We start from the raw sequence: 26119 nt of genomic DNA on the forward strand, positions 1-26119 counted from the left end.
CCGGCAGGACCGGACTGACTGGGCACCTGCCCCTTAAGCCCGCCACAACTGCGACCGGGTCCGCCACTCTAAGGGGCCGGGAAGCCCCCACCAGGGCTGGCCTTAGGGGTCTGCGGCCGCACAGGGCTTACATTAAAACATGGAGGATGTTAAATAAAGTAAAAAAAAAACCCCTATGTTTTAATTTAAACCCTGTGCGGCCGCACACCCGTAAGGCCGGCCCTGGTGGGGGCTTCCCGTCCCCCTAGAGTGGCGGACCCGGTCGCAGTTGCGGCGGGCTTAAGGGGCAGGTGCCCCTTATGCTCTGCGTTAATGCGGCCGTAGAGGCCCAGTCAGTTCGGTCCGATGGCCAGTCCGGGCCTGGTAGTACCATTCTGTTTCATGAACGTTTTAATATAAAGCTCTTTGTTAAGAAAGTTTTACATATAGAATGAAGTGCCTATAGTGCCTAATTTGCAGGTATTATTACACAAAATACTTGGAAAAAAATGGCTGCTTATTTGCTTTATTATACATAAAATAAGTAATGTATAATTAGCAAAAAAAAAAGACTTAACCGTACTGAAAATACACGTTTGCAACTCTGCATATACTGTACATAAATTTTACACCTGTTTTTACATCTGATCAACATAGATATAATTAGCAGCCTGATACTGGTAAGATTGCTATGGATTTTTCCAGTGTCACAATGTGGCCTGTACATTTAATTAAGGAATGGTCGCACCTCTATGTTAAAAATAGAGGTAACATTAGCTCCTCAATACAAGGATTCCAGATCTTAGATGTCTTCTAAACAGTGAATCATAAAACCCTACCATAAGTCTAAATGTTTAATGTGTTTACGTGATAAATCTGATTAGTACACTTTTATGATGCTTATAAAAAATAAAATTAAATTATTCACCCCATGGATATATTTATGTATACAATGGAGAATATGTGCACAATTGTGTATGATGTCATCAGGCATACAAGTTATAATCAGGGCCAGCGCCACCTATAGGCAAAGTAGGCCCGCCGGTGGTCATTCATTAGAAGCGCGGCCGCGAGTCGTGGTCATTCATTAGAAGCGCGGCCGCTAGTCGCGGTCACTTGATGGGAGGCAGGCAGCCGCGCAGGCAGTGCAGGCTGACTATGGGGAGGAGCAGGTGTGGCAAAAGGGGAGGGGTTTGTGGGGGTGGAGCCAGGGGCGGCAAAATTGTGTTTTGCCTAGGGTGGCAAAAATCCTTGCACCAGCCTTGGTTATGATGTATGCATTTGTTTTGCTAATACAGATTGAAATCTGCCCTTCTTATATTCTGGCTATACTGTGCAGAATGGACTTTTTTTTAACTCCTTCACTCTTACTTACATTTTTATTTTTCTTGATATGTGCCCATTTCAGTATCTGTTTGCATATCTGTAAGTCCTTAAGATTCAGTTTAATGCGAACACTGCCTATCTACACATTAAATGGCAAATAATACAAATCATGAACTCGCTACAATAGTATTGTTCTCAATAAACCTGGACATTTCTAGGTCACCAAGAATTCTGTGAATAAAGGTGAGGCAGGGCTGAGTTACATTTCAGCTACATGATAATTAGGAGCTAATAATTAGAATTTGTGATTGTTGGTAAAGCTTTACAAGTGGTTGCTTAATTTAAGCTCTCAATAACCCACAAAATCAGGCCTTAAAATACATGTCCGCACAACCAATGAATTGTTAGGGAAGGGATACCTTGTTCATTTATACAGTAGGGTCTAAGGAAGTGCTGTCCACACACTTCCTGGAAGCCACATTAAACAGATGATTGGAAGTGTGTAAAGAGTTAACACAAGCAATTATCAGCCATCTTTCCTCATTACATATTTCTTTTGCAATTGTCTGCGCCTACAGGCTTGCACCATGATCAAGAAGCATGAGGACTAAATTGAATACAATTCAATGTAAAACTCTTTGCTCCAAGTATAGTTTGTCCTTTATAAGCTCTGCAGGGCCAAACATTTACATAAATCCTTACCAGAAATCCAGAGGTGCTGTCCAAGAGGCAGCGGACACGGCAGATGAAGTACCGGTTTAAGAATGATGAATATTCTGAAGGGCCGGTGTTTGATTCTTGTGCCTTGAATAGCTTGTTGAGGAAAAAGTCTTCACCTGTATGAGGATAAAAACAGCAGCTATTTAAAGGCAAAGGTAATAGTCCAAAAGGTGAGCTTTATATTACAGAAAGTTATACTTACTAACAGTATATTTAAAAGTAGAGACCCTTTGACGTTCATAAATATTTCAGTACAAGATGCATTTTTAGCAAGCAATTGATATTCTTTAAAGCATCCAAATAATTTCAACTACTGAATTCTATAATTTGGCAGTAAACTAAAACAAATTAATGATATTGATTTCCTGTTACTGTTTATTTTCTGCATGGACTTGGGTCTCCGGCCAGTTCTGATGATGTCAGTATTTCTAAACGTGGTTATGATCAGCCTATATGCCTTTCTTATGAAAAGGTATTGGAACTCACCCAAAGTTAACCTATATGACTTCACAACTTCACAATATTAGCTCTTACAGTGTATCAGGGCAGATCTAGCAGATCAGAAATTTGACAAACTGACTCGTGGCAAAGGTGACATCCAATGACAGTGTCACTGAGCTACTGCCAATGTTTGACCATTACACCAACAGGGACTTTTATGACATTGCATTATAAATTAATAGACATTAATATGTAGTTGGTCCCCCCTTTTGCAGCAATAATAGCTTCCACTCTGAGGGATTTTTTGCCATTTATCCAGTAGAGCATTTGTGAGATCAAGCATTGATGTTGGACAAAAAGGCCTGGCTCACAATCTGCATTCCAGTTCTTCCCAAGGGTGTTCAATAGGGTTAAGGTCAGGGCTCTGTGAGGCCAGTCAAGTTTTTCCAAACCAAACTCATCCAACCATGTCTTTATGGACCTTGCTTTGCGCACTGGGGCACAGTCATGCTGGAATAGAAAAAGGCCTTCCCGAAACTGTTCGAACAAAGTTGGAAGCATAGCATTGTCTTGGTATGCTGAGGGGGACATACCAAGACATTTTGGACAATGCTTAAGGCCTTATAAAAGGCTCAGTGCTCACATGTAGCGTCCCAGTTCATCTGACTAATTTGCTTAATTTACAAGATCCATGCCATTTGGGTGAAGCCTTTTTTAAGAAATGTTGGTTAGCAATTAGCAGGGTATTATAAATATCCACCTATGATGCATGCCCAGATAATAGTGCTGTGGTATCTAAACATCACATGTTCTATTTGTTCAGTTTTCAAAATACATGTAGCACTGAACTGTACTAAACTTTTATAGAAGGAATGTGCCTGTGCTAGATCATTAAGCTTAATTATCTTGATATTGGCACCAGTATTGTACAGACAATTGTTATTTTCTTTTGCCATCAATGATCAAATCAAATGCTTTACAATGCTTGGCAAGTCCATGACTCCCTCTGAAGTTAAAGACCACTGGCAATGTTCTCCCAATAAAACCAATAATAAACAGCAGTACGCTATACATCATGGAAACTGACCACAATCGCATCCCACCTTCTTGGTATTATAAAAAAACAGTCAGTTTTAACATGGTCTTTTATTCTACGTAATGTGATATTTGAATTAAGGTCTCTGTGAGACCAATAAATCTCTATATTTAACATCACTATTTTAATGGTCCTTTACTCTTAAATTATTTTCTGTTTAAATTCTTGTGAGGTTTGCATGCAGCGTTATATTCTTTCCAATATGGTATTGTTGATTATAATTAAAATCAACTTTTTATTCTGGCATCTATTCTAAAAGTGGCAGGATTTCACTAAATAACTGTGAAACAAAAAAATATTTGCCATATTGGCTGAAGCATTGCCTGTGCTATAAATGATAATTAGTTGTCCCCAATAGTATCTTACTCTTCCTTTAATGCAAGCTTTGGCGTGAGTTGTCCCTAGTATATTTCTCAGTGCACTGTCAACCCCAATACTTTGAGGCATTTCGGGTGATAACAGAAGGCACTTCCAAACACAGTCATACTCATTTACTAAGCAAAATAATTAGTTTGTGAATTGTCCTAACATAATATCTCTGTTTTTAATACAGTTCTAAAAAATGCATCTAAAAAATAGGGTGACCGCATCGGCCATGTTTTCTAGGACACATACATTTTACATATTGCTAACCAGATTTTGCAAAGTGCTGCCCTGCAGAGAGAAACCAAGTACCGGGTAGCACTTTTTGGTCAGCAACATATGTGAAAATGATACCGTATTTGTTGTGAAAATGTGATCACCCTGCTGACAACTATTACAGTGTAATTCTAGCCATTTTGAAAAATCCTATGTTTTTCTATATCCAGATGCAGAAGAATACTACTTGTTTCTGTCTGCCGTTTGGAAAACCTCAATAATACAATATGAGCAAAGTTCCTTGAAGAATCAGTACTAAAGCTTTTTTCCAGCTATAATAATGTAGTACGTCCGACTGCAACACTCAGGTGTTTATAAACTACATTTCCCACAATCCTCAACAAGCCTCTGGCTGCAGAGAGACAGGCTTCTAATAAATGTCTAGTGAGTGTTCCCATCTGTAGTTTCCAACACTCTTAAGTTTATCTAGGAGGAGCTCTAAGGACATAAGAAAAGAACACATATTAATGGAGAGTTTCCTGGCATTTAAAAGTGTTATGAAAGCAATTCCAGTGTAAAATTATTCAAGCATATTATTAATCCCCCATCTCCTAAAAATAACAATGGCCACGTAAAGAAAATCAGAAAAATGTGGTTAAAATAAACACTACAATTACACTATTCACAAACAAATCACCCAATAATATGTCTGTTTCACATTAAATTCTATTTTCTCTTGTAATAAGCACTAGGAGACATATCTTGCCTTTGTTATCAGAGTATTTGTATTTCAACAAAAAATACCAGAGTTTTATTCTGTGGCACTCAAATATTAAATATATCACAGTATGGATTTTTATTTTCTATGAATATTTATCACTTGCTTATGATATTAACCGTAACATTAGGGTAAAACATGTTGAAAACCTTTTTTTATTTGTGAGCTTTCGATTAAAACTGCTCCTTTATAATTATTGTGTTCCAATGCTGGAGAGAGTGTAACCGACAGTGCTATATAGGGTTAAAGCATTAGAACGATCATTCCTTGCACTGTTGAATTACCAAAACGTCCCTGAAATCATTCCTTAATCATGTAAAATTGGCAGGGAACACTAACATTTTCAGGTGAAACAAAACCAGAGAATGGTAGGTTGCTCCTATAGAAACTGCAAAAACTTTTGAAAAAGTTTGTGTTGTTTTTATGTGATTGCACCTTTAGAGGAAAGAATAAAACAACAGCTATTCCCCAGGTTATTTACTTAATGTTATGTCTAAGCTGTACAGTGTGTTCAAGTACATTAATACATTTTTACATATGCACATTTAAATATATGTAAGAACAACATATTTTGATAATTGTGTGAATGAGTGAGAGAATGAATTAATGTGTGGATGAATTGTGTGAATGAGTGAGAGTATGAATTAATGTGTGGATGAATTGTGTGAATAAGTGAGATAATTAAAGAATTAATGTGTGTATGAATTGTGTGAATGAGTGAGAGAATTAATTAATTTGTGACAATGCATTAATGAATATGTGTAAATGATTTGTGTGAATGAGTGGGAGAATAAATGATTGTGTGAATGAACTGTGCGAATGAAAGTGTGAATTAGTGAGTCACTGTAAAAGTGTTTGTGTGTATCATAGAAGTAATTGATTTGTTTAAAGATCAAAGATGGCACAAGCAGGTTATTTGAGCCTTGGAGACCAAGATGGCACAGACAGGGTGTTTATGGCACAGGCCGGGCTGTTTGGGGCCAAAGTTGACTCATGCTGGACTGTTTGGGGACAAAGTCCTATGTGTGTTATCTGGGTGCTGGTCTGTTCTATGTGGGCAGTGTGGATGCCAGTGCTGGCTTTGCGCTGTGCAACCTTTGATCTATGCATGTAATTTAGGGGGTTTTATCTATACCTTTAATGCTGAGTTTTTATGTGAATTCCAATTGATCTATACCTGCAAATACTGGGTTTGTATGTCTTATTCAGTTGATCAATACCTGCAATGCTGTTTCCATGTGTTGTTTATTTGATCTATACCCTCAGTGCTGAGTCTACATGTGATTTCCAGTTGATCTATACCTGCAATGCTGGGTTTGTGTGTTCTGTTGATCTATACCTGCAATGCTATGTTTCCATACATTATTATTGCATACCTGCAAATACAGGATTTGTATGTCTGATTCTGTTTATTTGATCTATGCCTTCAGTGCTGAGTTCACATGATTGAGTTCACAATTGATATATACATGCAAAGCTGGGTTTGTTTTATTGGCAGCAGAGTCTAATACTGTATTGGCTCGATTATAGGCTGCATCCGATTATAGGCCGCATCCTTAAAGCTCGGTGCTATTTTAAAGAAAACTGTTTTTTAAAGAAAAAATACACGAGTGACATGAATATGTGTATTTTAAAAATTTTTGGTATCTATTATGCATTTAGTCAGCATAGGTTATATACAAACAGAAATTTGGAAACCAATAGCCATTTTAAGGTCCCCCCTTAATTTATAATGCACCTTACTTATAGATGTGCCCCTCTGCCCCCCTGATATTTGTTTTGGAGTGGTGCCCTAGTGGACCATGCTTAGAATCCATATAAGTGATTGAACAGACACAACTAAAAGACCAAAAAACAGCAAGATAACTGGCCTTGTTACTGAAAGCCAATTATTTTATATATTTTTAATATTAATTTTATACATTTTAGTCCAGAGGTCACATTTATAGTAAACTATTCTATTAAATTCCCTTTCCAGCAAATGTCCCATAGTTTACATTTGAAGGCTAATACTGTACAATAATAGTCTTAGAGCAAACTTCAGTTCCTCATCCAGGAAGTCTCATGGTTTCACAAACACACTTGAGATTTTTCTAGTGTTGTGAGCTCTTTTTACTGTGTGCTGTGGGCAGTTCTTTGTAACTCCACTTTGCTCTGGCTACCAAGTGCGTTGCCGTGTTCCTGATTTTCCTGTGTATGACTTGGCTTTGTGTGACTATCGTTCCAGCTCCTGATTTCTGGCTACTGTACCCTGACACCGCTGACTTCCGTATTCCTGACTCTGGCTCGTCAGACTACACGTTCTGGTTCCTGACCCCAGCTTGTTTATAGGACTATGATTTTGCATTATGTTTTTGCTACTTTGTTTATTCAATAAAGGATTTTTTAATTTTATATTTTTGCATCAGTCTGGTTCCTGGTCCCTAACAGGAAGCAGCTACTAACTATAACATACAGTAACAATGGCCAAATTAAGTCACACAAACAATCTCTGCTGACACATAAAATACCTAGCAATGTAATTTCCAAACAGAATTCACTTCCCATCTTAGGTGACTTGCCACCACTGCTTAGCAAGATTCTGTGGTTTTCCCAGAATGTAAACCCAACAATGTCACACCAGTGTCTCTTTAGATGCCCTTCAATTAAATAATTGATAGTAATAACCAAAAGTGTGTGGGACTATACTGTATTTTTATGTTTAAAAAAAATATTTATTGTTTCCCAGGGTTAAACAAACATTATATGACAAATATCCAAGCTGCATGTTCCTTTAAATGGACAATTAACAACAAACATGTTGAAGGGAAAAGAGACAGTAGCCACTTTCATTAGAAATCTACTGTATTTTTAATCAACTATATTTTCTTAAAGTCCAAGCTTCTAATAGAACTCCCTTACACAATGTTCGGACCAGGTCTGGTGTTCCCTTTGGCTTTTGTCATGTCAACCCAATCCATGAAGTGAAAAAGTCTGCTCTCAAAAAGGTCAAGTGGTGGAGGGATTTGGTCTAGCCAACAGGGCATTGAGTGTGACAAGTAGAATAATTTGTGTACTCTTGTTAAGAGTCTTCGCTCAATCAGTCACACAAAAAAAAAACCCTACAGATTTCGATTCCACATGGTGTGTTACTGTTTGCAAAATGTTTTGGATGATGTAATAGGCCCAGATCCAGTGCCACAGATTTGCTTCCTTCACGTTTTAATGTTTACACTATTAAAGTAAACATCGACATTTGGGGCATTGCCCATCAGTTCTGAGACCTGATGTGAGAGCAAAATGCAGCCAGAAGCAAGAGTACTGTCATTTAGTTTTAATTTTAGTAGGTCCTCAGTGGTCATCAGGGGCAGTTTCTGTGTCCATTAGGGAGTACCTGAGACAAAGTATGTATGTAATGTTAAAGTAGGTGCTCATAGAATGGGAGTTGTCCTGGCTTCTGAGTGGGTGCATGTGTGTATATATATATATATATATATATATATATATCTACTTGTCCAGTTTAGCAGGCAAAAGTGGAGCTGAGATTTTTCCCTCAGCTGCAGTTAAAAGAAGCAGCATATCGGAAGGTGCAGTTTTTTCCAAACACAGGCACAAAGTCAAGCTTTGCTGCGAATGTCTGTCTAAACTGTTCTGAGTGTTGAGCCTTCTTTACACAATTGTCGAAAGGATGTATGGAATGTCAGTGCAACATTCATTATCTCATACACTGTCATGAAAAACATATGCTGTATGACTCCTCCTTAACATTTACTTTAATAGTGTCTCAGATAAAACACATGATCTATCATGACCAGGGGGTAAATTGATTGAAACCATTTTTAAATATCTTAATGCAAACGGCTTGAAAGATCAAAATCAGCTTGGGTTTATTGCAGGGAGATCCTATCAAATTGACCTAATTGATTTTATTTTGACTGGAAAACTAAAATAGATTAGGAGGAGACTTTAATAAGGCATTTAACGCTGTCTCTCACAGAAGACTCGTAAATAAATTACAGTGTTTGGATGGTTAGAGAATGTTAGCTCGTTTCCACAAGGCCCTCCTTACCTCTTGTTTCTCTAAGTTGATTTGTTATGTTATGTACTATTTGTTATGTCCTGTTTATCCATCCTACCACACTGTGGAATATGATGGCATGATATAAAACAATAAATGATAATGTTAACTATTTAAATAGATAAGGCTATGGTTGAGTGACAAGAGGCAGAAGGTCGTAGTTAATTGCTCTAGCTACTAGCAAGCAAATGTTCAGTGTTGTCAAGTATAAAATAATGTGCTTGAGATATAAAGAAACAAACGCAAACTATAGCATTAGAGGTAGTGTCTGTCAATGACAACAAAAGAGGTACACAAATGGTATAAGCACCCGTGAAAATAAATAACAAAACAATCTATATCTCCCCAATGCACAAAAAAGTGTTTTCTTTTTTTTCCTCTGCATAAGCACCCAATGATGTAGTGATAATAAAAGACAAGGATTTGAGTGTAAGTAGGCAATTTAACAAAGCAGTGAGAAAAGCAAGCATTGTTCTGGTTTACACATCCCTGGTAAGACATCACATACAGTATTGCATATAGTTATGGAGACCCCATCTCCAGGAGGATATTGATACACTGGATGGTGTTCAGAGGTGGGCTACTAAAGTGCTAAATTTTTTTACAGGATAAAAAATACCAGCAAAGATTAAGATATCTCAATACACATAGACTGGAGGAGAGAATAGAGGGGATGAGATAAAAAAAACAAAAACCTTTAAATTCGTAAAGAGATTTAAGAAAGAACAAGAGTGAAAAAAGGTGGAGAAAATAATAAGCCATAACCTTAAACTAGAGGGTCAGAGTCTTAGATGTAAGTTTCAGCAGAAGAGGTACAAGTTAATATAATGAGGGAGTTAAACATGTATGGGATAGGCATATATCATGGCATATGTAAGACAAGACCAAGGACCAACTAAAGTTTGTTTTATTACAGATGGAAAATATGTGAAAACTAGATGGGCTGAATGGCTCTTATCTGATGTCAAATTATATGTTTTTATGAGCTTACAATGAGCAACAATAGGAAAATTACATAGAAGACTGTAGTTACGTCATAATCAGCTTCTTTATAAAGGAAAATATCCTTTTTTTTGCCTTTCTGTTAGTACTGTGTATTTTTGCCATGTAAATGACTTTTTTTTGTCTGTTAGATGTTTTGGGTGAAATGTGTCAACCAGTAGAATTCATTGTTTAATTGGCAGACGTAATCAAGCTTTAAGTAATGGTTTCCGTGACTAAAAAAATTAAGTAGGCTGCAATATGCCATCCCGTGCCAGTTGTAAATGATCTTAATCGGCTTTGAGTTTCGGTACATTTTTCTTTTAGGGCTTTGATTTTGCGGTTAGCCATTATATACCACAAACAATTAACAGTGGTTCACAGCAAGAGGATGCTCAACCTTAGCCAGCACTACTGATGGTTTCACAACATGCTGGCCATGTGCCAGGTGTGCTTTGAGTTAAAGGTGTATTTCTGATTTCTTGTTTTTTATGCTATTTTATGTGCTTGAGCAGCAACCACAAAACATGCTAATCTTCGAACATCACAGCCATCTGTGTATCTGCTTCTTCTTTTCAATGAGCCAGGTATTTAAAACAGGGTGCATTTATAAAATCAATGATAGAATGACTGGATAGAAAGTTTTTGACCTTGCATAAGGGGGAATCTTGTACAAACAGCCAGTTCATAGTGCATAGCGAAGGTAATGTTTTTATATGTTTCATCTCATCTGGACACAATGTATCACTGAGCATTATCTGAGCAAGAGGACGTTCCATAAGTTTGCAACTGCACAGAATGTTGGGTCAAAAACTCACCAGTGCACCCAGTGCAGATGACCTATCGGCAGAGGGAAGATATTAGATAAATGCCCAGTCATGTAATTGCTGCTCTGGATGTCTTCCCCACAATGGGCATTAAGCAGATGGATGTGTTCAAAAACGTATCAGTTTTGCTTAACCCTTTATCATTGTTTTTTGTAATGATCAGCAGGGTTAGTGCACTTTGCTGTACTTGACTTTTTAACCCTACATTTTTAAAGGTTTTATTCTTGGGAAATTGAGAGATAGAGAAAAGGTATTTTATTCTGTTATGGGCTTTTGGGGTGGCTTGGAGTTATTTATGGGGGGGGGGTTCTAGGTATTGTTTAGTAGGTTTAGCACCAGGTAGGCTGAAATGAAAAATTAAAAAATTTTTTTTACATTTTTAATGAAATTTAGTGGAGGGATTGGAAATTGAAGTAGTATTAGGGCTGAAACAACTAATGGATTAAATCGATAATAATCGATAATGAAAATCGTTGTCAACGATTTTCATTATCGATTAATCGAATCGATTTTTATCGATTATAAAAAGAGGTTTTTTTCAGAGCAAATGCTCTGAAAAACTCCTCCTTATATAATCCGACCTCAAACAGAGATCGGATTATAACACTAGAATCCAGATCCCCTGCAACGCTGCAGGGGACCTGGATTTCCCTCGCTGTCGGCCGGTCTCTCACTTCCGTCTCTCTCCCCCTCCCATACACCCCTCTGACTCCTCCCCCCTTCCATACACCGCTCTGCCTCTCTACCCGGCTCCGTTACTGACAGGCACTTTCACTGCAGCTTCATAGAAGCCTCAGCGTAAGTGAAGGTGAGAAATGGAGGCTGTCTGTGCGATGCACGATGCGCACAGACAGCCTCCGTTACTGCCCTTCACTTACGCTGAGGCTTCTATGAAGCTGCAGTGAAAATGCCTGTCAGTAACGGAGCCGGGTAGAGAGGCAGAGCGGTGTATGGGAGGGGGGAGGAGTCAGAGGGGTGTATGGGAGCCACCCTCCCATACACCACTCTGGCTCCTCCCCCTTCCCATACGCCACTCTGCCTCTCTCCCTGGTGTCTTGTGAACCTCCGTTGCTGACAGGAGGCAGAGTGGAGTATGGGAGGGGGAGGAGGCAGAGTGGCGTATGGTAGGGGGGAGGAGGCAGAGTGGAGTAAGAGAGGGGGGAGGAGGCAGAGTGGAGTATGAGAGGGGGGAGGAGGCAGAGTGGAGTATGGGAGGGGGAGGAGCCAAAGTGGTGTATGGGAGGGGAGGAGCCAAAATGATGTATGGGAGGGGGAGGAGCCAAAGTGGGGTATGGGAGGGGGAGGAGCCAGAGTGGTGTATGGGAGGGGGAAGAGCTAGAGCGGTGTATGGGAGGGGGGAGGAGGCAGAGTGGTGTATGGGAGGGGGAGGAGCCAGAGTGGAGTATGGGAGGGGGAGGAGGCAGAGTGGAGTATGGGAGGGGGAGGAGCCAGAGTGGTGTATGGGAGGGGGAGGAGCCAGAGTGGTGTATGGGAGGTATTATGAATTTCAGGGCATATAGGCGGAATAAGGCATATCGATATTGGGCATATCAGGGGGGCATAAAACATATCTGGGGGTAAAAGGTATATCAGGGGGCTCAGTTGCATATCACTGGCATATAAGGAGTATAAGGCATATCGGGGGCACAGTGGAATCTCTGGCATATAAGAGGTATAAGGCATATATGGGGTCAGATGTGCATAACCGGGGGCAGTTTGGTAAATAAAAAAATTTAAACAAGGCTTTTTTCTCATAGTTTTTATTAAATATGAAAAAATAGTTAACATATGAATTAATATTTACTAATAACTTTGTATTAAAACCTAGTTTGAGAAACACTGTGTTTGGGTTCCTGTAGCTTTTATTATTATGTCAGTAAAATAAGAAGGTGAATAGAGAGAGGCCATTGCAATAAAGAGATGAAAGTGTAAATTGTACGTTTTTTATTACATTATTTTAAATTGAAAAAAAATTATATTTTTTTATCCGATTAATCGATTAATCGAAAAAATAATCGGCCAACTAATCCATTATTAAAATAATCGTTAGTTGCAGCCCTAAGTAGTATGTTAGCCTAATTGCATAAATGAACAGGCACACTTATGTGAAAATAAATGTATTGTGACATAAATTGGTCCATATTACCAGTTCAGTGCACCACGGCAAAAAAACAATTAGAGTGTTCTGACGTTCCTACCTATCTTTTTTTTTTCTTGTTCACGCTCTTCTGTTCCTGATGCTGTTCACTCTAAGCTCTATCGCTGGAGGACCGTCTAGTGTATCTCCACCACGCACGTTCAACATGACGGGATGGAAGGAGGTGATCTTTACACATACTTGATACATATATATATATTTTTTTTTCTCTCATGTTGATTTTGTGTGCCAGGGATAACTTGTGAAGCGATTGTTTGGTGTATCCATCTAATCTATCGATCGATCTATCTATCCCCTAAAGCAACAAACACAGCTAGTTGAAAGAAATAGTCAAAACTTGGAAATATTTTTGTTCATGAAGAAGTTAAATACATGTAAGCCTCTTTCGTATATTGACAATATTTAAATTCATGGACCATGATGTTGTCTGAGAAATTCCACTGCCCTCACAAATTTTTGCCTTTAAGTTGCCAGCCTGCTAGGATGAATGATTTCATATTAAAGCAAGTTACATTTTTATCAGTTAGTCTTATTTTATGTTTTCTTGTTAGTTTTAACAATGTCTTCATAGTACATTATTGCTGGATATTTATACTGTAGCATAAGATATTTGTTTCTTCTTTTGAATGGGTTTGATAGATAAGCACCTTGCATATGTTTTCTATTTTCTCACTTACAAAGCGTGCCAAAAAACCAACCTGTTTCTGTCTGTGATTCCTGTGAAGGCACCATCTGTTGAGGATTCATAGCCCAGTGAAGCTGCCTGCAGAATTCCTGACGATCATCCACGTGGATATAATCATATACATTTTGATGCATAACATCAGTCTGAAATATGAGAAAATAAAGTATTAAATTAGCCAAATAAGCAAGTGGGAGAAAACACAAGTGAATCAATCATTTAAAAGAATTACCCTATTTATATTACAGTTCTTATAAAAATCGAATTCACTTACATAACCCCATTTGTAAACTTATTCTATAATATCCTACATATATAAACTTTTGTTCCTGTTCGTCATGACAAAATAACCCAAAATTGAAGTTGAAGAGAGTAGGGCATTTGAGGAACGAGATGGGTTACAACAAACTTTCCCCAACTATTAGTGGGAGTCTTCATTTGGGTAGAAAGCGGGCGTATACAAGATAAAACCTGCAGGGCAAATTTGGAAAGGTATAAGAGAGAACAAAGCTAAGTTTGGCATGCACATGGTATAAAAAGCTTAAATGACTAGAACAATCCAACACGGCAATGAGTTGGAGTGCACTGCAAGATATCAAGGCACCAATAAAAGACCTAACTGAGTTGTCTTGAGCTGAGTAACCAATGAGATTTCCATGTGAGGAAATCACATAGAAAATGTGACAACGGAATTTATTTATTTGGCACTTACTACTTCAAAATTCAACTTGTTTCCTCCATAAGAAAAGCTTAGTTGGTCATTTAAACTCTTTTGTGAAAACATCAAGATGAAAATTATCATCTCTGTTTGTTCTTGGATCAATCTGGCACATAGAGAATATATGTAATGCTCTCTACTTGTTAGTCTACACTAATATATACTGACATGGATTTAAGGAACAGTCAAACATATTTTTATATAAAAAATAAAATTTGCATAAAATCTTGTCTTCCGCCCATTTTCTGGTAGCCCACAGCAGAATCAAAATGTGTTTTATGCTCTTTATGCTCTTCTATTAAGTTCTTAAGTTTTGATTTATTTATCCAGTGCCCTAAGGCTCCAAAAGAAATCATCAACTAAACCTACGAATGGCTTATTATTACATTAAAGTCACCAGAGGGATAGACTCTAGTTAAATGGGGTTATACAAAAGTGTGGGAAACAATTTAGATGCAAGTCTGTAGATTCCACATCACTGCTCTATGATATCACTCATATTAATAAGGTTAGTACTAACTTCCAAACATTTGGGAATCATTACTTATATTTCCATAGCAGTTACTCTATATCATTGATGCAGCATGGAGTTATTGTTTATGGCAAATATCCACTGCCTGGAATTTGAAATATATCCCCTGCTCTGGATTGGAACTTACTGTTGCGGAAATTGAAATGCTGCAATCACCCTCTTTACATTATAAAGCTAAGAAATTGCTATTATGTGACAAGTAAAAGTAGCAGAACCATCTCTACAACATGGAAAAGCATCAGTGAAGTGATACAACATATTTATATAGTGATGGCAAACAATGTGAAAATAGAAAGTGAAAATGTACACAGAACAAAAATACAAAGTAATAAAAAAAAAAGACTAAGACACTGTAAATGTATGTGTTGTCCCACTTGCAGATGCATGGGAGGATTCTGCTCATATGTATTTGTCACTTTCCCTACCCTCCAGCTATCTTCTGACATGTGATATCCTTTCCACCAGTTAGCTCCAGCGCTCACTTGGCAAGCATCATTGATTGGCACTGATTGGCTGCAGTACTATTTGTTATGTTGTTTTTGTCTTTTTTTGTTTTTAAATAAAATACATTTAAAAGATATTGTAAAATCTGCTAAAAATACTTCCTAATCTGAGGACTTGATGAAAACAGACCGCCTGCTTTTCTGGTAAAGATGAATAAATTGAATAAGCTTGATATCATCTGAAAAACAGAATCATTTCCGTATATGTTGTATAGCAAAAGATACATTTGTTTCTGTTGTGATGTGGGTATGATTTGCAAAGAAGATTCAGCAGCCTTCTTATTTTATAAAGTTACAAAAAGTCCAGTTTATTTAGGAATTCAGAAGAAAAGAAAAACACCAATATGTCTGCAACACATAGAATATTCAGGCTTACAAGCATTACAAAAAGACTATTCATTGCCATATTTTCCCATATTTATGATAAAACATAAGTGTAGGACTGTGTCTAGCTGGTACAGCCTCCAAAACATGCTGTTATAAGCAGAGCACCAGCATATGACATCATATCCCTGCAATCAGCAATAAAGGTGGCAGCTACTAAAGGCCCTTCCCTGAGTAAGGCGTAAGGGAGCCCCCATTGGTAAAATAGTAAAATTGTGATGAATTCTTCACCCTAGAAAAATTTTATCTATCTAGAGGATCTAGAGGACTGACAGCTCCACAAAGAGGGGAGTTAACATTCTGACTATATTGCAGTAACACGGAGTGCCATGGTTTCTTTAAACCCCTTCAGGACCAGGATTATATTTGGATTGTTTGCAGTACAGGACTAGAGTTACCAGGAGCAGGGTTATTTTGCGATGTTTGCTGCACAGGACCAGAGCAATGTTTGTGTTTTTGCTATGTCTTTTTTTCAACTGTGATTTCCCACTATGAAAAATAGACTTCTATGCTTGGTCTTTCATCGATTTTGGTTGTTACAATGCTACATATAAAAGATGTGCATCACAAAACAAGATTTTCTTATAAAATGTGATATGTTGGGAGTTGGGCCCAAATGCAGCCAGAAAAATCAAAACTGCTGAACATATTTTTGAAAGTTGACATCCCAGGTATTTTACTTGGGGCATTTTAACTTATTTATATTCAGCAACATCCCCCAAGTACATCAATATCCCACATCAATGGGTATGGCATATTTTTTGTACATTGCAAGGGACATGCACAGTTGTCAAAGTTGGAGCTTTGACAGATCACTTTGCTAGGTCCGTGTCTCATTTGAGGCACTGCACAGGTCCCATATTTTACCCCATAAAGCTGTTTATTCCATAACAGCACAATCTTTGAAGATTTCATGGACACCTGGAACAAGAAAGAATAAAAGCAAAAAATGAATCTCACATATCTCCTGAGCTCATAGATAGCGCATGCGTGGTATGTCAGCATTACATGTTCACATGACCAGAGTGCAAAACAGTTTTACTTTTTTATAGTTAAATAAAGAAGGTGAAGTTTATGCTATTAGGGGTAAACCTACCCCTAAATACCAAAATAATCCAAACAAACTAAAATTCACCGGACTAAGCTCTTTAGGTGTCCCACTACAAACACAAATCTAACAGAAAAACAGAATTGGGGGGGTCTATACTTTTTCACGTCAGGCACATTTTTGGGATGGGTGCTGCATGCTGAGATACCTGAGACAGGAAGAACACTTCTCCTGAGCACATAGAAACCACATATGTGTGGTATGTCAAAGTTACATAGGCACAAGAAACCCCCAAATCAAGACACTGCAAAGAGGTTTTAACTTTCTTGGGTGATTTTTAACCCTAATTATCAGAATAACCATATATTTGAGAGCACAAAAAGGACCTCAAAGATACCCGTTTACCTTTTCTAAATGGACCACCACAATCACAAGTCTAACAGAAACAGGGGATATTGAGGGTTTTTTCTTTTACCTTTTCACAATCCTTAGGTGTATCAGGATGAGTATCTGGATTTCTCAAAACCAACTAGCACTCAAATAACTAATTTAACAGCATAATCAATATACCTAGCTGTTATTTTAGGGGTTAGGGGATAGCATAATGGAAAGTGCTGGGGTTCTGTTAGTGGATAGTGATACTGTTAGGTATGGTTACATGTTAGGGTTGGGTTATACTTACTTTATAATAGATGATGAGACTGTCACTGGCTATTGATTGGTGAGACTGGTTAATGATCAGTGACCTAAATGGTCATTAATCAGTGGCCACGTAGCATTTTATTAGGTTAAAAAATTTTAAAAATCAAATATATATTGTAAAATTTTACATTGTAATAACTTGTAATTGACAAGTTTTGGTCACTGACATTGATCTTTATGAGTACTCTTATTATTATTATTTTAAAAGAATGCGTATTAAACAATCTCTTACATTAGCTGCAGCTCCCATTTAGTGCGTGGTCTGACGATCCTCACCACTGATTTGCAGCTTATCATTATAAGTTTCTTAGTGCTTATTGCTTAGCATTTTCTTGTTTTTAGAACCCTAATTCTGCTCAGAAAACATTTAAGTTTTACTGTAAACGATTTAATGCATGAGTCTAAAAAGAGACATATGACCTCACAGAAAGCCGATAGACATTATAGTATTATGCATATCTTAATAAATGAGTCTAGTAATGAGTTTACTACGGTTCCACGATAAAATGATAAAAAAAATTATTCCTGGGAAGCATTCCGCAGTGCTAGGAAGTATATTCTGAATGCTGAATTTAGTTCCAAAAGTGTTAAAATAAGTAAGTTCCAAGGTTTACCACTTTCATTTGTTCAAACAATAAACTTTTTCTTGTGATAATATTCCTTTTATAGAGCAAGGCTGTCTCATCAGTTCACCAGAGCACTGATGCACACTCTATATCAGTAACACGCACAGGCAGAAGACTTCTCTTGTATCCAAGTCAATAAATTCCCTGGTTGCAATTTGTCATTCTAAGAAAAAAAAAAATCAGCGGGATTTCTGCCTTAATGTAGTGTTACCACCCACTGGGCCTCTTACCACATTTAAGAAGCAGACCCCTTGCAATATTGACAGATCCTTCATTCAAAACAACTATATTATTTATAACAAGCTAAATATTGAAAAATCTCAACACTTGAAAAGATTCTGTAGCTCTAAGTTTTACATATGTTTTATTCATGGTTCCATGAATGATGATCATTTGGAAAGAAGAAAACGACTCTACCAAAATAATCCACAGCTTTAACTCTTCAATCATTAACTGAAATTACAGAATAAGCATATAGGATCACTATCACAATGGGTAAGACTAAGGAATATAGGTATAATATGGATATAAGAAAATAGCCCATTTTCAGGTCAATAATTAAGAAGTTCCAATCAACTGAAAACTTTATGAATTAACGTAAAGGGAATGTGTGTCTATATTGTCTCAATGAACTGTGAAAAGGGTGGTTCCAATGGCCAAAAAATCTCCAAAGATCACAGCTGGAGAATTGCAGAAGTTAGTTGCGTCTTGGGGTCAGAAAGTCTCCAAAACTACAATCTGACATCCCCCACATCAACACAAGTTGTTTGGAAGGGTTTCAAGAAAAAAGCCTCTACTTTCATCCGAAAACAAACGTAACCATTTTCAGTTTGCCAGACATTACTGGAACGTCAAATGCGATCGGGTTCTATGGTTAGATGAAACCAAAATAGAGATTTTTGGCAATAAACACCAGAGGCGGTTTGGCTCACACAGCCATATGGAAAAGTACCTCATGCCCACAGTTAAGTATTGTGGTGGCTATTTAGTGTTTTGTGGATATTTTTCTGCCAGAGGACCTAGAAATTTTGTTAGGATACATGGCATCACATATCAACATATATTAAATTAACATCTGACTTGACTGCCTCAGTCAGAAACCTTAAAATGGGCCCTGTTTGGATCTTCCAGCAGGGCAATGATCCAAAACTTACCAAAAATGGTTTACTGACCATAAAATCAAGATCCTACCATAGCCATCCCAGTCCCCTGACTTGAACCCAATAGAAAACCTGTGGGATGAACTGAAGAGGAACGCTGACCTTGCAAATTTGAAGTATTGACTAAAAGGGTGCCAATATTTGCGCAACACATATTTTTTTAATTTTTGTTTAAAATAAACCTGTGTTGTGTTTGCAATTGTTTGATATCCATGAGAGCAAAGTATTTTGTGTATTTTGTGAAGACATTTTCCACAGCCTTCTTTGCTTGTGGAGGACACTGTATATGTATCGTTATCTCATGTGTGCACAGAATGTATTAATGATTGCACCACAGTATTGAGGCTCATCATAGTGTGTGATTAATCATCTGAGAACCTGAAACCTTTAAACTAAATACTTTGATGTTCCTCTAAATACGTACAGGCATATATGGGACTTTTTATACATTTTGGTAATTGTAATTACTAATGAAATAATAATAATTATAATATGTGAAATTGTCTTAAGGAAAATTAAAGTAAACTTAGTTATATATTTATATGTTAAACACATTTTAATTTGTTAAAATGGTATTTAAGAGAAAGCATATTATTACTTCATTATTCATAAACTATTTAAAATAATACAAAATCATACTATTAGAAAAAAAATAATATAATACGCTTTTTACCTGTTTTAAGAGGCTTAGAAAGTGGTTGTCAATTATACACATGTACGGAACCTCTATGTAATATTTTCCTAAACATTTAAGTTTAAATTAAGCATGTATATTAAGCACAAGTACACATTAAACCTAGGATTTTATGGCAGCTAATATTGATATTTCCGTTTTCTAGATGTAAATGGCAAGATGCATATTAATATATTTTCACAACAGCCAAACAATTTTTATGCATGTATTCCGCTATCATCAAGCAATTACTCTTCTATTACCGTAATTCATTTTCTAATCAAAATAATTTGTCTCATGAGGGTATTAACTTGTGTCTCTTGTTTAATGTATATCTACAGTAAGAAGTTTGGAACAGAATTTATTAAAATCTTTACATATTTAAGCTCTGTATAGTTTCGACTCTATTATTCATTGTTTACCAGATAACCACATTTTTTCAAAAGATTTAAGCAATGGCTTTAATCATGTGTCCTGTAAAATACCACCTAGAAAAATACTGATTATCGGATTACATTATTTGCATTGGATTTGCTATTTTACGGTTAACTTCAGCTGTTTTCACTTCATCACTAAGGCATGTTTCTCAGTGTGTCTAAGCTTAACTATCTTCGATTAATCTTTCAGTTTGTGTTAACATTTGGACCTAACAAATTCTAATCTAGCTTTATTCTTGATACTGTCAAATTTGTGTACAGCAAATGATTTTTGTAGAGGAGAATGACTGTTCAATGTATCTGATAGACAAAATATCAGATGGACAGTAAGCAAGGAATTCTTTTTTATATTATTTTATATTTTATTAACTTGCCTTTTTTATTTTATAGAAAATATTGAAATACTTTATTGATACATGCAGAATTTATTTAAATTAGCATTTCTATGACAATGCTGGAATTCAAGAGTGAATTGCCCTGTTCTCCTAACTTAATAGGCCTGGCGCATCAGTGAATGAGGCTTTTTTCCATTCCACAGCATGTAAACTTACAGAAAACAACACACTGTTTGTTGCGTGAGAGAAACAAAAAAGCATTGCTGGCCCAAATCTAAATACAAAATCCCCAATTTAGCCATTACATTTTTCCAGGCCAAGCCTATGCTTTCTGTCATGAATGACAGATGCCTTTTCAAATATTTAACCTCCCCATATTTTCCAGATCGCAGGCACGCAAAGGGGCTGAACACATGCCCTTATAAAACGAATGCAAGAACAAAACACATGGCATAGCCAGTACTATTTAAAACAGCTCCGTTTAACTTTACCAGATGTATCGGGTGACAGTTGTGTAAAACTGCAGTACTTGAAGAAGACAAAGAAAAGTGGCAGGCAGACAAAAAAAATGAAGGGTGCAGTTATGTCTTCATTTCAGGCACCAATTGTAAAACATTTTTTTCGGAATTCTCTTTTTGCCTAACAGTAAAAAGTCCTAGATTGTAGCACTAATACAATCGTTTTATAATCAGGATCGTCTTATAACCAGACCTCAAATAGGTCTGATTATGAGACTAATATCCAGATCCCCCGCAGCGATGCAGGGGACCTGGATCCTCCTGTGTTATGCCCCCCCCACTTACTGGTGCTTCTGAGTCCCCGGTGCTTAGTCCGGGCTGCGTGTAGAGCTTTACGCGATATAATCGCGTAGAGCTCTACACGATACAATCGCGTAGAGCTCTACACGATACAATCACGTAGAGCTCTACACGATACAATCGCGTAGAGCTCTACACAATACAATCCTAGCATATAGGGGTATACGGCATTTCTGGAGGCAGAGTGGCACATAGGAGGTCAAAAGTCATATCATGGGGCACAGTGGCATATAGAGGGTTAAAAGGCGTATCATGGGGAACAGTGGCATTTAGAGGGTTAAAAGACATATCATGGGGCACAGTGGCATATATGGGGTATAAGGCATTTCTGGGGCAGAGTGGCAAGCCTGGGGGCAGATGTACATAACTGGGGGGGCAGGTTGAAAAAAAAAAGGAAATAAAAACAAAATATTTTTCTCAATCATAGCTTTTATTAACAAACAATTGTTCACATAGTTTACATGAATTAACATTTACTGGTAAAACTTTTTTCCTATAGGGTCGTCTTATATTCAGGCTTTTTCTTTTTTTCATAAGTTAATATTCAGATTTTGGGGGGTCGTCTTATAATCAGGGTCGTCTTATAATCGAGCAAATACGGTATATTGTGAAAGTACATCAGCTATGCTCTTTCCCTATAAATGACCTATATATACATTTATATACCAAAACAGGTTTTCACAAAAAAACTCAAGTTTGAGAAAAGGAAGAGTTAATTGAAACACACAAAAAATATTCCATGGTACATGTTACTAGTCCAGGGCACCATGACAAGATAACAATGTCATTTTATAAGTTTACTCACATCTTCTAAATAGATTTTTGAGGAAACAAACAATCCTTTAAAAATACGCCTAGTAAACCATCTAGTGTCAAACTACATAAAGTCTCTTTCCTACTTAAGAAGAAGATAATTTATAGCTGCTTACAACATGATTGTTTTTTTATATTTATATAAAATCTCCATGAAATTGGGTGGGAGAAAAATAATACAGAACCAGGTTCTTACAACCTGTTTGGCAGAAGGTTTTCCACATTCTTAACCTCTGAGTGCTGAAGGGTTAAAGGAATATTCTTCTGAAGGAAAATACAGTTTACTTTGTGCACTGAGAATCAAGTATTCCTATGCAAAGCAATGTGTTTTGTTATAGAAGCCATTCTTAACCGTTTTATTGCTGGACTGTAGTTCCACTAGACATTACTGTGATGAGAGATTTGTTCAGGAAGTGAAGAACTGCTGTATAGAGGCTACGGCAACAGTTTTTTGGCAGAACAATACAACATCCCAGCTAATCGGCTTGTAAATGCTGTTTAACTTATCTGGTAACCCTTACAGGACAAATTCATATTGCAAAGGATCAGAAGTAGTGAAGATCAATAACGCTCATTGTTTATATTTTTAAGGCCACAGAACTTTAAATACCCAATTGTGGGCATATCATAGTGCCAAAGAGCATGCTTAGGGGCAGGGACATTTGGCTTTGAAGCCATGTTTGACTCACTGAATCCTACAATGTGCGTATTTGTATTAAGCTTGGTCATCTAGCTTCATAAACAAATGACACTGCTCAAAACAATCAGATGAACTGAAAGGAATGCACTTACACACAGATCTGTTTTTCTTATACTTTATATGTTACCAGAAATATATGTCGCCACTTTTTCTGAAAATCGCATCCATTAAATTACTTATCTGAAATACAAATGTAAGGTCTAAATTAAAGCAGACCAAATAGTTCTTGAAGCAGGAATTTGGTGGATAGGTATTCCTTAACCGCTATTTTTAGCATATATTTGTTCACCCATGATTCCCCATTTCAATGCCTAATGTACCCAAAAATATCCACATGGATATTTTTCTTAAATTTTTATATACTATGGATTGGGGACAAATTTATTTTTTTAAGCTATATTGGAGATGGAGATTCATGAGGTGGTTGGGGACCTATTTTTATATTTTTTTTAAAAAACGTTTAAAGTTTCCTTATTTGTTTTCATTATCTATTATTATTTATGTTACCTTTTTATTTTTATTATTTATTTTACCTTTTGCAATTTTTTTTTACATGCAATATTGTTTCTGGTGGTGCCAGGAGTGAAACAGCAGGCAGAGAATGCCCAAACAGAAGTTCAGGCATTCTCCATTATACTGGTGTTACCAGGGTCACACCGAGCTCCATTACACTAACCCGGGAGACCCCGGGCAGCCGAGCTATCTCCTGTGTAATCTGTCATCAAGGGTATGTTTTAGAGGACCTAATAGTACATCCTTTGTCGGCCTAGGCCAGAATACATTGTTGCTGAAGGGTCTTAATCAGGCACCACTATGAACAAAATTGATAATAGGGTATGGGTGGTGGTATTCAGTAAAATACAGCTAAATTCCATTTATGGAAATAGCATAGTTAAATGGCAGTGTGTATAATGCATAATATAAAAATATAACATGCGGTACTGACCCTTCAAGGGGAATTAAGGTCACTACACATTGTACATGCTGTCTTAGGTGAATATGAAAGACAAGTTGGCAAATGTGGAAAACATTGTGCTAATGAGCAGACTTGAGTTTTCTCCGTGAATGCCACTACAAATGAATAGCATTTGATGGACTGGGAGAGGATTAGAGACGTTATACCCCACTAGTATTTTTGGAAAATCGTGGAAAGTTCCAATTATGTGAAACAACTAAACCAGTGGAAATGTCTGAATAATTATATAATGCCTCAATAAGGATGCCTTTTGAACTTTTTAAAAAGAACAATGTCTGCTGACACGCACGACAATGCAGCAAGTTTGGGGATGTGTGGATGGGTGAGAGGAAGAGTCTGTGTGTGTGCGGAGCAAAGCAGGGTGAAGTGGAAGGAAACCTGTGCTCAAATATTAATATCAAAGCAAATTGTTAGAAGGCATGAAAGGACAGGAAAAAAGCACATTAGCCTTTGGCCCTTGTCTTAGAAAGAACATGGTTACTTTAATGATTATAATGGTCAACAGATGTAGAAATATTTAGCGATTTCAACGAAATGGAACTTTCTATCAAGAGGGTGAAAAAAATCCTAAAACCATAAAACAAATAAACTGTAGTATTTCCAAATAGCTTGATTAAATTTAAGATCTGTGTTTTAGAAATAAAAGACATTTCTAATGTTAAATCATTGCTGGGTTGTGGATTTATTCCAGGAATAGAACAAATTGACCATACATAATCAAAAGGCATTCATAGCTGTCATATCTTTTTTCCCTTCTGCTAAACTGTATGTTTCTAGCATGCCAACCACCCCCATATGTAACTAAAGCACCCAAGAAAATTTCTTAATCAGTTATTTTTTTAATGATCAGTTATCTATCCATTGTCTTTTCTATCATCATTCAAACCTCTAAGTCACTTTGCCTGGTTAATTTAGGTATTGGTATCCCCTGACTCAGCGCTGGAACTGACTATTCATTTCACTGGAACTTCATACTTTACAAGCTGACTCACAAATCTCAAGATGTTTTAGGCTAAGAATGTTCCTGCCACATGTCAAAGTCAGTTTCTGGATGTTGAGAAAGAGACCCAAAATAAATAAAACAAATGTTGTGGATCACAAGTTGTACAGGGAAAGGTTTATAAGCTTCGACTGACATGGCCCTCATATTAACCAGGGTACTCAACAGATCTTGACTAGCCATCAGGCACCCTGGTGCACCACTCAAGCAGCTGATCGAAGGCTTTGGAAAGCATGCTGGATACATAGGCCTGTACCCTGCAATAGTCTAGCCACATTTGAGTATATTACTGTGTGTGTAAGAATGCGAGTGTGTGTGTTTAAGTAAGTATGTTACCATGAGTGTAAATATGTTACTGTGTGTAAGTTAATGTATGTGTCGGTATGTTAGTATATAACCGTATATGTCTTTGTAAATATGTTACTGTGTGCATGTAAGTATGTTACTATGTTTGTGTAGGGGGAGCTTTTACTTGTTAATAAAGTAAATGGGATACGCCAGTAAGTAACATGTTCTTGATGGGCTTACCCCATAGGGTTTTAACTAGCAAACTCTGTTTGCCCCCCCTTCCGAGCAGTTGCAGACACAGTCTGCCCTATTATGCCATTAAGGCGCATTATTTTGGTGCTGTCCTGTGCAATCCACCCAGTGACCAAAGTCACCCTAAACCAGAGAAGAATATTAATTTTGAAGTTTTCCTTTTTTACATCCCTAGTAAGCAATACATGTCTTACACACCTGGGCTTTGCAGGGTACAGCAGAATTATTAATAATTTAGCCTTCATAAGTTCTTTCCACTGTCCCTGAAAAGTAAGACGTCTGAAGTTCACATAGCACCCCATTTAAAGTTAAGCAGAAAAAACAGAATCCATGAATATTCATGTGAAAAAGCAGATGGTTAAATGCATCCAGTTAGATTTTCCATTCCACTGGGTAAAACACAATATTAAATATCTAAATGTTAACACCACTGACCAGCAATGAAGGAAATTACACCGATCAAACACATAATTATGGTGCAGATGGCATAATTAGCATACTGATGGATTGGCCATGCAATAAGTCAGACC

The 26119-nt window shown here is 37.1% G+C and overlaps 1 protein-coding gene across 1 annotated transcript in view; it reads right to left on the reverse strand.

The window, feature by feature from the left end:
- The window catches only part of AHRR (aryl hydrocarbon receptor repressor), a 121896-nt gene that overhangs the window by 10006 nt on the left and 85771 nt on the right, over positions 1-26119 (reverse strand). Inside the window, exons 5-6 of the mRNA XM_089482269.1 lie at positions 13641-13770; positions 2008-2141 (exon numbers count right to left, since the gene is read on the reverse strand). Of these exons, the coding sequence (XP_089338395.1) occupies positions 2008-2141; positions 13641-13770 (264 nt within the window). The remainder of the gene's footprint in view (positions 1-2007; positions 2142-13640; positions 13771-26119) is intronic.

Source organism: Sceloporus occidentalis, unplaced genomic scaffold (genome assembly GCF_023333645.1).
Source record: "Sceloporus occidentalis isolate IW3139 unplaced genomic scaffold, rSceOcc1.0.p SCAF_18, whole genome shotgun sequence".
Taxonomy (NCBI): Eukaryota; Metazoa; Chordata; class Lepidosauria; order Squamata; family Phrynosomatidae; genus Sceloporus; species Sceloporus occidentalis.